Source organism: Antechinus flavipes, chromosome 4, assembly GCF_016432865.1.
Source record: "Antechinus flavipes isolate AdamAnt ecotype Samford, QLD, Australia chromosome 4, AdamAnt_v2, whole genome shotgun sequence".
NCBI lineage: Eukaryota > Metazoa > Chordata > Mammalia > Dasyuromorphia > Dasyuridae > Antechinus > Antechinus flavipes.
The window spans coordinates 151,340,360-151,353,716 of NC_067401.1; the positions used below are offsets into that span (position 1 = coordinate 151,340,360).

General features: G+C 41.9%; 1 protein-coding gene across 7 annotated transcripts in view; it reads left to right on the forward strand.

Annotated features, from left to right (window-relative positions):
* The window catches only part of CDC42EP4 (CDC42 effector protein 4), a 29,585-nt gene extending 16,491 nt beyond the window's left edge, over positions 1-13,094 (forward strand). For 4 of the 7 annotated variants that reach the window (XM_051995181.1, XM_051995186.1, XM_051995187.1 and 1 more), the window contains exon 2: positions 9,445-13,094. In XM_051995181.1, the coding sequence (XP_051851141.1) occupies positions 9,559-10,623 (1,065 nt within the window). In that variant the 5' untranslated portion in view covers positions 9,445-9,558 and the 3' untranslated portion in view covers positions 10,624-13,094. Of the gene's footprint in view, positions 1-3,981; positions 6,215-6,446; positions 7,938-8,377; positions 8,520-9,444 lie in introns of those variants that run through there. The other 3 variants (XM_051995184.1, XM_051995183.1, XM_051995185.1) reach the window with 3 other exon arrangements.
* The last annotated feature ends 263 nt before the right edge of the window (positions 13,095-13,357 follow it).

The window sequence follows — 13,357 nt, forward strand, 5'->3', positions numbered from 1 at the left end:
AGATAGACTGGAATCATGAATGACTGAGTAAAGCATTCCTTTTTCTCCAGGTGACCACAATCCTAGGTTTCACAGGCAGGAAAATCGTTATGTTCTTGAATGGGCATAAGATTTGGAAGATTCTTCTCACAGCTCTTGGGCACAGTGATAAAAGACCAGATCTCAACTGAGTTCAAATTTGGCCTCCAATATTTGCTAGCATCGTGGCCCTGGCTAAGTCACTTAACCCTGTTTGCCTCAGTTTCCTCATCTGTAAAATGAACTGGAGAAGGAAATGGTAAAGCACTCCAGGATGTTTGCTAAGAAAACTAATTTGGGTCATAGAAACAGATGTGACTGAAACAACTGGAAAAAAACAACAAAAATCCAGAGCTTTACTAAACTATGTGATCTGGACAGATTGTTTGCTTTTTCTGGACTTCAGGGAGTTGGACAAAATAATATTATTAATAATACCAGAAAATTTAAGTTGGAAAGAACCTCAGAGGCAATGTAGTTTGACCCATATCCAACAAGTCGTCATCCAACCTTTGTTTAAATACTTGCAATGAAAGAGAAATTCACCAGCACTATCCCCAAGACACCTACTTTTGGATTGCTCTGTTTAATTAAAAAAAAAATTCCCTCAATGTCAAGCCAAAATTTGCCTCTTTGCAACTAGAGCTCGGAAGTTTTCGAAATCTTTTTTCTCACATGTGATGTAGGTTAGTATAAATATATTCATTCCCTTTTTTATAGATGAGGAAATGGATCATGTAATAGGACAGGGGAAGAAAAAATTTATGCCTAGGATTCTCGCCCCCCCACCAAAAAAAAAAAAGACTATATCTGAAGGGATTATAATGGATATGGACTTTTGTCAAGGACTAGGTCTCTGCAGGAGCACTTGCTGTATTTATCTTAAAAGATATTAGGAAGGATTTGACTTAGTACCCAGGGAAATTTGGTCTTCTGAGATGTCTACCATCCTTTTCCTTAACCTTGTCATGGAAGAAAGATTCGGTACCTTGAGTAGTGGGTATCCAAAGCCAGACCAATAGAGAGTGATCCTCCCTGAGTCTATTTTAGCTACTTCCCCGAAGCTGAGTCACAGCAAGGATGCTTTCTTGGAGTTTCCTTCTCAGGGCTGTCCCCTCTGAATTCTGCCCTGCCCACAGAATCTGGCAGGAGGCAGTGACCAAACTTTCCATAGCAAGCTTGTGATAGGGACTTCACTTCCCCTGGCACTCTTCTTCAGCCTGTCCAACCCACTATCTCTCTTTGAGCAAAGCAAAGGCTACGTGTCAACTGTTAGAGGTGGCTTCCCAAGAGTGAGTTGACTTAAAATGACATGGTAGGTGAATCTGTTTCCCCCATTCCTTTGGCAGTGCTGGCTCCTGAAGTAAATTTACTCTATCCCACCCTTTCTCCCTTTAAGAACCTTGGACTTACTATTGAACCAAAATCTCTGCCCCAGGAGAGCCCAGACTTCTCTTGGGAAGGAAAAGAAATGATTAAAATCACCTACTCTAGGATGGAGATTCTTGCTTTACTTAGCACTTTCAAGGGTAGACTTAACCAAATAACTCATTCTCATTATTTGTTTGAGAGGTTCTTTTCCTAAATCTAGAAATCACCAAGCTTTTGTTCTCTTCCCCTTAAAGATAAATTGGAATAGTGAATAGCTTCGAGTAAAGCATCCCCTTTTTTCCAGGAGACCACAGCCCTAAGTTCTCAGGCAGGAAAATGCATGCTTTATCTCCCTACCTTCTCCACATTCCTCTTACTCTCTGCCTCCCATCCCTATCCCATTAAGACTACTTAGATATTTGCATCTTCAGAAGTTTAACTTCTTCAGATATTTGATTTCAGAAGACCAGGGAATGGACATCATGCCCTTTGAGAACGGTTTGAAAAAAGTAGGGTGTTTACTCTGGAGAAAAAAAAAAAGCTTGCTAGTTATTTTTAAATATTTGCAACAGTAGCTGGAGATTTGTTATGCTTGGTTCCAAAAAGCAGAGCTAGGAAAAATATGCAGAAGTGGCAGAAAAGTTGAATGAGGATCAGTTTAAGGAAGTTTCCCTCCCAGAACTAAATCAAATGTGAATTAAGTTGCCTTGGAAAGATGGTCTTGGGAAATCGATGGGTTTCCCTTCACTGGGGACTTTTGAGCTGATCTGGAAGATCAAGATGAATCATCCCTAGTGAGGGTATAGTAGAAGAATAAGGATGGAAATAAGAAAGAGCTGTCCATGGGAGTTAGGGGGACAGATGTGATGACCAAGGCAGGAAGTCACTCTCTTATGTAAGCAGGGCAGCTGCTTCTTTGGACTTTCTAGCTTCTCTGGGGCTGGTTTCTCCTGGCCCAGAGCTGGTTTCTCCTGGCCCAGAGCATGGCACAGACTTGGTGTTTAATACATTCTCCTTTAGTCACATCTAAAAAGAACTCTGTAGGGGGAAAGCCTTGGCATATGGCATTGTTCTAAGAGGTTAGAAATCACAATTGCACTGTGATCCTTGGTTAACTATAAGAATTTGTCTGAATTAGTCTCCATTAAGACTACTTAGCTTCAACCACTCCCCCTCCTTTTGTATTTAGTTTGCCTTTACATTATTGAGGTAATATGCTTTTGTGAGCATCACAAACATGTTTTGGCTGCCCTTCAAGGACTGAGAGTGCCCTCCTACCTCTAGACCCCCTCAAAGGACCCAGGGATGGGGATTTGCATATGGAGTATACTCAAACATTGTGTTAACTGACAGCTTGGAACCATAGAGTATAAATGCTAGATTGTCAGTCCTGGAGAAACTTTAGAGGTCTCCAGGCCCAGAGTTCTCAAACTTTTTTTATGTGTCCTGGTGAAACTTATTAAAACCCTTTCTCAGAATGTTTGTTGGCCACATTCATAATTGAAAGAAATGCTAAATTTAAGTTAGAGATTAATGAAAATGAAAAGGTAATTTTTTTTTGGTATCCAAGTTCATCAACTTTCTGAAATCTATCCATGGAACTCTTGGGTGGTTACGAACTCTTGCTAGTCTAGAGTTCTTTGTTTTATGAATAGGAAAACTGAAGCCCAGGTAGAGGAAGTGATTCAAATGAGTTAGTATATGTAAGGCATCTTGCAAACCTTAAAAAGTTCTATAGAAATATTTGCTGTTGCTGCTGTTTTTGTTTTAATACAGATGAAATGACTGAACAACAAAATATTATTACCTAGGCTTATCTAAGTATTGAGGCAGGAACAATCATTTTCCTTAGTTCAAATCTTCAGACACTTAGCTGTGTGAACTTGGGCAAGGCACCCTTTTGCCTCAGTTTCCTCATCTGTAAAATGAATTGGAGAAGGAAAAGGCAAATCATTATAGTGTCTTTGCCAAGAAAACCCAGCCTAATATTTCCCATCTGTTAATATGAAAGGAGTGGAGGTTGGGATTAAATTAGAGGATCTCTAGAAGGTCCCTCCAGAAATGTCAATTCTGAGATTTTCTTTGCAAACAGGCTCAAATGAATAGTTCCTTCTTTACTTGTCCCCAATCCTTTAATGATAGGAAGAGGATGAACTGAGAAATCATAACAGCTCTGGACTGCATTTTTCTATCCAAATACCTGGCTGTCATTTGGTTTCTTTTAGGTCAGATCTAACTTCCTCCTCTCTACAGAAGCTTCTTTATCTGCCTTTCTGCAAGTTTGGGCTGGGAGCCACAAATAACCCGAAGTAACTTTCAGGAGCAGTTTTAATAGATTTCTTAGTAATGATATTGAGGGTGCATCCATGGTCTTTGGATAAATGTGGAGAAGGGAACCAGCCCTGCAGCTGGAAACTTTTAGTTCATCCAGGCATTAATTCCAAGCTTTGGATTCCCCAGCAAATTTCAGGCTCTTGAAGGCGAGGAGGTAGAAGTCAAATGCCAGAGAGTAATGTATTTTGAATTGATTGGGAGTGAAGGAAGGCCAACTTTTCTGGGGCTCATCCAATCATAAATTTAGAGCTGGAAGGTACCTCAGAACCCATCTATCTCAACCTCATTTTCCAGATAAAGAAACTGAGGTTGAGAGAGTGACTCAGAGGATTTGAACCTATTCCTCTTAACTCCCAAATCTAGCACTTTAACCATTTACACATATGAATAAAGGGACTCTTTTCAGGAGAACAATGACCCTGGGATAATTAGTCATAGACCTCTTCTCCCACTTGATAACTTCCTTTCCTTTTCATCTCTTTTTTAAATCTTAGAACAGTAGTCTTAAACCATACAGGTTTTAAGTATGCTTTGGAAACCAAATCCATACTTCTGGATAAATAGATGACAAAAGAAGCACCAGAGTAATATGTGGGCCAAGTTGTGGACACTTTGTCCTGCCTAGATCATCCAGGTAGGACCTTGAATTGTAAGCACACCAGGCCCATCTGAATGATTGCCAGTATCATCTCTTTTTATTTGCCCCATCTTTCACTTTTTCTTTTTATTCCAGTAAGCCCTGCTGCCTACTCAGTTTCAGATCTGAGTCCTTAGTCTATAAGGGGAGGAGGTACAGAGGGAGGAAGCTGCCAGACTGATTGTTGGCTTTAGTTATATACTGGAATGAGAGAGATTATTTAGAGCAGGATTGTTAAAAAATTAATGTGTTTTTTTTAAATAAGTTTTTATTGTTATCTTTTTCTTTTGTAACATTGTAGTTTCCACCAATATCCCTTCCTTTCTCTTCACAAGAGCCATTACATATAAGTAATATATTTTAAAGATTAAAAAAATAAGAAAAAAACTAGCATAATCATCACATTAAAAAATCTGAAAATGCTTTCATGAGACAGCTCTTTTGGGACTCCTGCCTCAGCAAAGGAGTAGAATGGCAGGGTCTTCTCAATTTCTTTCTTTGGAATCATGCTAGTTCCTTATTATTTTGTTACATTTACTTTTGATTTCTTTGAATGGTGGTTATTTCTGTTTGCATCATTGTAGTTGTGAATGTTTTTGGCTTGACTAGAAAAAGGGGCTCTTAATCTGGCATCCATGAAATTATTTTTTTTTATTTTAATTTTATTTTATTTAATAATAACTTTGTATTGACAGAATCCATGCCAGGGTAATTTTTTACAACATTATCCCTTGCACTCGCTTATGTTTCGTTTTTTTCCCTCTCTCCCTCCACCCCCCCCAAGATGGCAAGCAGTCCTATATATGCTAAATATGTTGCAGTATATCCTAAATACAATACATATTTGCAGAACCGAACAGCCATGAACTTATTTTTAAAATATTTTGATAACTATATTTTCTTATAACTGGTTTCTTTTGTAGTTTTGTGTCTTTTATTTTATGCACTTAAAAAAAAAAAAAAAAAGGTCCATGAAATGCTTAAGAATTCCTGGTTTGTACACTATAAGAGCAGAATTGTGACTAGCTTTTGTGAACAGGAGGAAGGAAAGTAGGGGACCTTGGAGGTGGAAACAGGAAAGAAACCCGAGCAGGTAATTAGTATAGTGGCAAGAATGTTGAACTGAGCTCCATGTCCCAGCATAGTCTCATTCGAAGTCATTCCCCTTCTTCTAACTTAAGTTTTTCTGATTTGTCGAATGGGAATATTTACCCCTAGTGTTTCTTGGGGCTGTTGCAAACACTAAAGTTATATGAACAATAGTGGTTTCCCAATACCCTATTGATACCTCTGCATTCAAACTTGGAGAATTCGGTCCTGTAAAGACAAGAGTTGCTGAGAACTGCAGATTGGAAAGTTGTTGACTTGATGGAGCATGGGACCTGGCTTTCATTTCACTTCTCGCCCATTCTGGTACTAAGCTGATGCTTTAATACCCTTTGTCAACCGTGATTTACCAAGTCCTCCTGCTGTGTGTTTTGGACAAACCCACAAAGGGGGAGGGGGCTACTAGCTTGGTGATTGGGCTGCCGTTCAGTCCCAGCATGGGTACTCTCAGTAATGCCAGTTGGGAGGAAGGGCTGACAAGAGGACAAGCAAAGGATCTTAGACACTGTCCCCTTGCTGATGTTGGTCCCCCTGGAAACAGGGCCAAGGGTTCTACTGGTTCTTGTTGCTACCAACGTATCATAGCACCTCAGAGTTCTGGAAGAGGTAGAAAGCAAGTAGCCTTTAGAAACCAGAGACATCGGGATCCTGCCAGCAGCACTTCTCTTGGATGATCTCATTCTTCTTTTCTGGCTTCTTCCTCCCAGAAGCTTTCAAACCTAAATTCAGAGAGACCTTACCAAACCGGTGAGTTCTTAGGACAGAACTGGTTTCCTTATCAAGGCTTATAGCACAGGTATTTGTATATCTCTCTCCAGTGCCAGAATTTTGCAATCCTTTATTTTAAAAAATCAGTCAGGGTATACTTGAAATCTGTAATTTTATAGCATAAGCATGAAAATAAAAATTATCCCTTGAAGGAGAGAGAGAGAGAGAGAGAGAGAGAGAGAGAGAGAGAGAGAGAGAGAGAGAGAGAGAGAGAGAGAGAGAGAGAGAGAATATGCGAATATGAATGAGAATGAATATGAATGTGTAATCACAAGAGATTATCCCAGCATCCCAGGTAATCGTCCACAATACTGTTTAAAGCAAATGAACATTAAAAATACACAGCAACACAAAATACAATACTAACACATAATATCACTAGACGGGGTGCTTCTAAATTACATGCAGGATATAATGCAAATCCATAGTACGTAAGCAAATCATCAAAACAAAGTGAACAAGTTATAACATTACAACATGAGTATAACTGTTAAACATGAGTATAACTTAATGAATAATAATAATAGCTAACATTTACATAGCACTTTAAGGTTTGTAAATTGTTTTTTATAGATATTTGATTCCCACATTTTTCACTTTCCTCCACAATGCTGGCCCCTTTTTCCTTTGGTGAGTTTCTTCCATGGCTTTCATTTTGTGCAGGTCAACCTTCATTCTCCTCCTAGCTAGCTCTGATTCTGATTTTCTAGCTTTTGAGAGCATGTCCCTTGGGTGGGCACCTTGGCCCCCCACCTCAGTCAGCTCTTTTGTGTGTTATTTTCCCCCATTAGATTATGAGCTGCCCGAGGACAGGGCTGTCATTTTTCCTTCTGTTTGTATCCTTGGGGGCCATCTCTAGTCATCCTGATCTGTATCTTTTGACTGAATCCACATGGCTCTGAGGGAGAGAGTGAATCTGTTGACTTTGCATAGCTCTCCCTCACTTAAATCCAATTCACTTGCAAGTTATGACACCTTCTTTGAGAATAGCAGCATTTATGGCCCCAGGACTTAGCACACAGTATATGGCACCTAATAAGTACTTAGTAAATGCTTGTTGATTTCAAATAACCAAATAAATAAATGAGCAAAATAGTCCATAGCTGACAGATGTTGCTATATAACACACTGCATAATGAGCACACAAATAAATTTACATAAAAACAAAAGACATAAAATTAGAATAATCTGAATATGTTGTAATTTACATGTGTATCAGCAAACACATAGAATTACACCTAGGGTACCTTTACATGGGCAATCTCTCGTGTTATTACCTGGCTCACATGTATGACTTCATCATAATTTAAGTCAGGGGTCACATGAGTCTTTTGTGACCCGCTGGCTTCTCTGCCCTACCTCTCTGAACTGATTGAGGGTATGGGTCAGTCATCAGCAGCATAGCTATAGGCTTGCCATCCTAAACCTGAAGTTGTTAAAGGATCAGGTTGGCTATCGATATTCCCATGTTCTGTTGGTTTGGGGTACCTGAGGAGTCTCCATAGTGCTCTCTAGTTCTAGGTTCCCTCTGGGTTCAGTATTCTCCTGTCTGAACTGGGATTCCTTTCACTTGGAGGAAAGAGTTAAGTATTAGTACTCAATGTTTCCTTCACTAGAACTATCATTTTAAAGAGCCAGTATCAGGTTCAGGTAATCTTTATAAATGGTGGGTGGTCTCTTCTGCTTCAAGAAGACGTCTAAGGTAAGTGTCTTATCACATCTGTACCTAACCACCAGAAAGTCCACCTAAATTTCCTTTGGGAAATAAGTGATTGTGAGTAATTAACTGTAGCTATTTATAAACAGAAGCGTTATCTAGTCCCTCGACAATTTTGCAGATGTTGGTCATTAGTCTTCGGAATTTAGTTTTTCAATAGAATTCCTCATTGTCTCAACATTCTCCATTGCCTCCAGAGTCCCCAAAGCCCAGAGGGAAATTGCTTAAAGAAAGTTTAGTTTGGGCTCAAGTCTAGGAATGTCCCCAATAGAGAAAGTTTAGATCAGACATGCAGTTTAGATCAGATTAGGACAATTATTTCCTCCATTGAAATGCTCAAAATGCAAAAGAGTCATAATTATCCATTTTCAAAGGCTTAAAACAAGGAACAGTTGCCCATAATTCTTATTATTCTCTTCTGGAAGGTTGACACCTAAAACATCAAAATGTAAAACGTTTTGCAGAAATGTTGAACAATCATTTCACCTTCACTTCAGTGTTATATAATTTTTGAATACCAACTTGAGCTCTTCTTCCGGGTGGTGGTTATCTTCTCTGAGAAGCAGTGTAAGTATAACAAGCTATTGAGAAAACCTACTGCTCTTAATCTTTTTGGTTCTGAGCTATAACTGAACCATTCAGTGACTTTAGTAAGGATTGGGTTAGGGTGTTATAAAGAACTTTCCAGGAAGTCTGGTTACCACCAAGGACAGTTAAGTCAATCTCCTTCTTAGACCTTGGATTTTATGATCTGTTTTTTTTCCCTTCCCCATCTCAATGGGAGGTGGTGAGGGGATTGCTCTTAAACCAGAGTAGGGTCTACATTTATTTTTGGTGTTAGGGGGTAACTGTATGGGGTATTGAAAGGCCCATTGAACTTGGGAATCAGAAAGATGGGCTAGAGTTTTAGTTTGTTATCTGTGTTTAGTTTTAGTTACTTTGTTAGCTATGATATTACCTTGGATAATTTATCATCTTATCCTTAAGTCTCAGTTTGCTTTTCTTATTTTTAAAAAGGGGAGAAAGGAAGTGGAAGGGATTGTGTGATTTCTAACATCCTTCCTACTCTAATATTACATGATTATGTAAAAATAGGAAAAATATAGATTTACCTCTCAGAAAAGCTGATCAGTTGGGTTTTCAAAGTTCTTATATATGATCTATTCTCTAAACCAGGATTGTCTAGCAGCCATTGGCTCAGGATAATCAAAAGGAGAACTGAATGAAGTAGATTGAGAAGTACATCTAAACAGAATTGTCTAGCAGCCATTGGCTCAGGATAATCAAAAGGAGAACTGAATGAAGTAGATGGAGAAGTACATCTTTTGGGTTCTCTGTATCTGTTAGACTTTTTGCAAACAAGTTGAGGAAAGGGTGCTGAGTCAACGAGAGAGAAAAAACAAAACAAAACCAATTAATTCAGTAGCAGATTTATTTGTATCTATACTCCGCTTTCCCAAACTACATTAATCCTTTTTGTCTTGTTTTCCAGATACTGCTAGTATACTCTTTTCATCATCTCATCCACATCGCAATCCAGACTCCGAGAACTGCTCCTTCATCCTGCATTTGATCTAGGGAGGGCCTGCCTTCCTGACCCAGGAAGATGCCGATTCTCAAACAGCTAGTGTCCAGCTCGGCCCACTCAAAGCGCCGATCACGAGTGGATCTCACAGCAGAGATGATCAGCGCTCCCCTGGGCGACTTCCGCCACACCATGCATGTGGGGCGTGCTGGGGATGCCTTCGGAGACACCTCCTTCCTTAACAGCAAAGCTGGGGAGCCAGACCCCGAGGCCCTCGAGGAACAGGCAAGTGCTACTTCCTCATCAAAACCCAGCCTCCTGTCTCGAAAGTTTCGGGGAAGCAAGAGATCCCAGTCAGTGACACGGGGAGACCGACGGGACATGCTGGGCTCTCTGCGGGATTCTGCTCTTTTTGTGAAGAATGCCGTGTCCCTGCCACAGCTCAACGAGAAAGAGGCGGCAGAGAAGGGGTCTGGCAAGCTGCCTAAGAGCCTTTCATCCAGTCCTGTGAAGAAGGCGGCCGCTGGAGGAGCAGAGGAGGAAGAAGTGGAGGAGGCAGGAGGAGCTGGGGAGAAGACGCCCCGTATGAATGGATCCGGGGGCACCCACTCTCCTGACCCCATCCTTGATGAGCGGGCCTTTGGGGATATTACAGACCTGCCCCATGTACCCAAGGCTGGCTATGGGTTGAAGCATGCAGAATCTATTATGTCCTTCCACATTGACCTGGGGCCCTCCATGCTGGGGGATGTCCTCAGCATCATGGACAAGGATGAGTGGGACCCAGAGGAAGAGGATGGTTGCCATGGTGATGAGGGTCCAAGCCACAGCAGCCAGCCCCCTCTTTCTGCTACTGTTCCTCTGATACAGCAGGAAGGGAAGCCTGGTCCAGACTCACCGTTGCTGCCTCCCTGCACTTTGGAGGATGAGGGCTGGGCAGCAGCAGCTCCCAGCCCAGCCTCTGCCCGAAGTGTGGGCAGTCATACCACAAGAGACAGTAGTTCCATCTCCAGCTGTGCCTCTGGAATCCTAGAGGAACGAAGCCCTGCTCTCCATGGGCTGGAAAGGGCTCGGGTCCCTCTTGCCCGACAGCCTAACAAAGAGTTCTCCTTTATGGACGAGGAAGAGGACGAGATCCGTGTGTGAAGGGGATGGGGGGAGTGTTGAGTGGCTCTGCACAACTGACTTATTTTTGTCCCCACTCCCTGTGACTTTCCACCTTTCTATGGGACTCCCAGAGTCCAGATAGAATAGCCCATGGAAGGGGCCTTGGCAGAAAGTCTTAGTTGCAGGAGACACCTCTGTAATTCATCTTTGCCTGTGAATAGAATATTTGGTCCTCTTTGTGACTCCTTTCTCCTAGATGTGGGATTTGGTGGAACCTGTGAGTCAAGCAACTGTGGGTTGGAGGGGGTGGGGATGCATTATTTACCTGACATCCATGGACAACTTGTTCTTCCCCAACATATGCGAGGATCAGGTGGCCAATGAACTCTTGAGGATGAAGCAGGAATCAAAGTTCCTCCTTTCTTTCTAGTCTCTTTCCCCCTCACCTCTTCCCAAATGAATGCTAGACAGCAAGCCGATTGCCTCTGCACATTGAGCAATATCAGGGCAGCAGAAGCCAGACCTCCATTTGATCTCTGTCTGTCTAGTTTGTAGTGTTGTATCCCACTCTGTGTAGCTTCCTCTTCTCCCCCTTTTTATGTCTTTCTAAACCTCTTCCATCCCCCCGCCAATCCTCTTCCCACCCCATGTTTTTCATTCCCCCTAAACTTTTATCTTGAGTTGTGACTTTGTTCTTTGGCTACTAGCCATTAATAGAAAGAGGTCTGAGTGTGAGAGGAAGGGGTCGGCATTATATATGGTGCAGGTGGGAGGATGCTCTGAAAAGTCCCCTCCTCACCCCCATCTATTTCTTTGCTCATATTTCTGTTTTAGGAGGAGATTCGAAAAGAGGAAACTGTTGGGAGGAAAACTATAAAGTTCTTGGAGCCTGATTGGGAAATGTTTCCCCTTTTGCTCCCTCTCCTTTGGGAGCTGCCCCTTTTCTAAGAACAAACTGGGAGGAGTTTGGGGCTCCCCCAAACAGGGCTGGGGCTCCCTTTGTATTGGAGGGTAAAAAGCTTAGCTGTGGGAGAAAGGGAGGTCATAGTTTTGGAGCTATCATCCAGCTCCCTTCCCCCTCAGAAATGCTCCATTTCTGCCTCACAAAACCCAGGCAGGAAATCTGGGGCCCCTTGGAGTTAAACAGCACCAGGTGGCTGGGTTGGAGTAGTATACGTGGAAAATCCCCTCTTCCCACAGCAGCCTGTAGGGAGCAAGGAGAAGATGATGATGATGGGAATACCCTGAAAGGGGCCTCTAGGTTGTGATTCTGAATTTTAGTCTACCCAAATGGGAGCAATGATAGTAACAAAACCTGGGTGTGGGGTTCTCCCCAGAACACAGGAACCAGCTATTGGATCAGCCTACTTTTTTTTTATTTCACATAATTTGGGTGTAGTTTTTCCTTTTAATTTTAATCTAATTCCTTTGGGGGAGGAAAGGCCTTTATGGTGAGTAGGGCTCCTCCCAGAATGGCCAGGTTCTCTTCACTGACCTGAATTATTAGGAGTTTCATTTAAATCCCTGGCCCCAACTCTGGACTGTCCATTTCTTGGACTGGTTGTAGAATCTTTCCACAGTTGGGAAGGTTGAGCCCCCATTAGAAAGCTGGACTTATTGTATAATAAGTCCTACTGTGTTAGTCTGTCAGCCTTGCTCTGGTATTAGGGTTTCAGCACAGACTGACCTCAGAGGTCATTTAGTCTAATCATCCCTTAACAGGAATCCCCTCTACAGTGTAACATCCCTGACAAGTAATCCTACAGCACTGATTTAAAGACCTCTAGTAAATGAGAACCCATTACCTCCCAAAGTGACTCATTTCAGGTTAGTTTAGCTCTCTTAGGAAATTTTTTTCTTATGTTGATCTTAACTTGGCCTTTCTATCACATACCCACTGTCCCTAATTCTGCCTTTAATGCCCCAAGAATTGGTTCCTTCTGAAAATACTTTAAGGCAGCTAACAGATTTCCTACCTGAAATCTCATCTCCGGCATAAACACCCCCATTTTCTCAGCAGTCCTGAAAAAGGTTTGGCTTCCAACCATCCTGTTCACCCTTTTTCTTCTCTGAAAGATACCCCGTTTGCCCCATCTGTCTTCTTGACATAGTGACTTTGGGCATGGTGAGAAGCCCAAAGGATCAAATCAAGCTAGAGCCTAGGTCTGGAACTGGAAATTAGAGAGGAGAAGGTGAAAGGGAAGGGATAGAACAAGACTAAAACGATTAGTGACGCAGGTGATGGCAACTATATGAAACACTAACTTAGTTCTTTAAAAGCACAGATTTGGATGATGTCCATGGCCAGTGACAGTTCTGAAACTTAAGAGGACAAGCCTGTTGGGACAGGGAGAGGGAATGGGGATGGACTCCACCCTGTGTGGGCAGCACATGAAATGTTTACTGGTGATGATGTAGCACACACTAAAATGCATATTCTTTTTTTAATGAGGCCTATGGAAGACAGAGAGGAAACATTAAAAATCCTTAGTGATGCTTGATGTTTTCAACTTTGTGTGTTTATATGTGTGTTGGGGAAGGTGGGGAGTTGATGATGGGATAATAGTCCTAATTATGGATCTCTATCCACTATTCATTTTCCAGGAAGGACTGGGTTCTACAGGCTTTGGGAACCTATCTTCTCACCTTCCCTCTGGGAGAACACCCATCAATTTGTTCCAGTCTTGAGCAAATGCTTTCCCTTTCTGGTCTTGCCTCCCCATCTATAATGTGTTGGGGATTGGTTTAGAGCTGTGGTCTGCAAGACCACCAG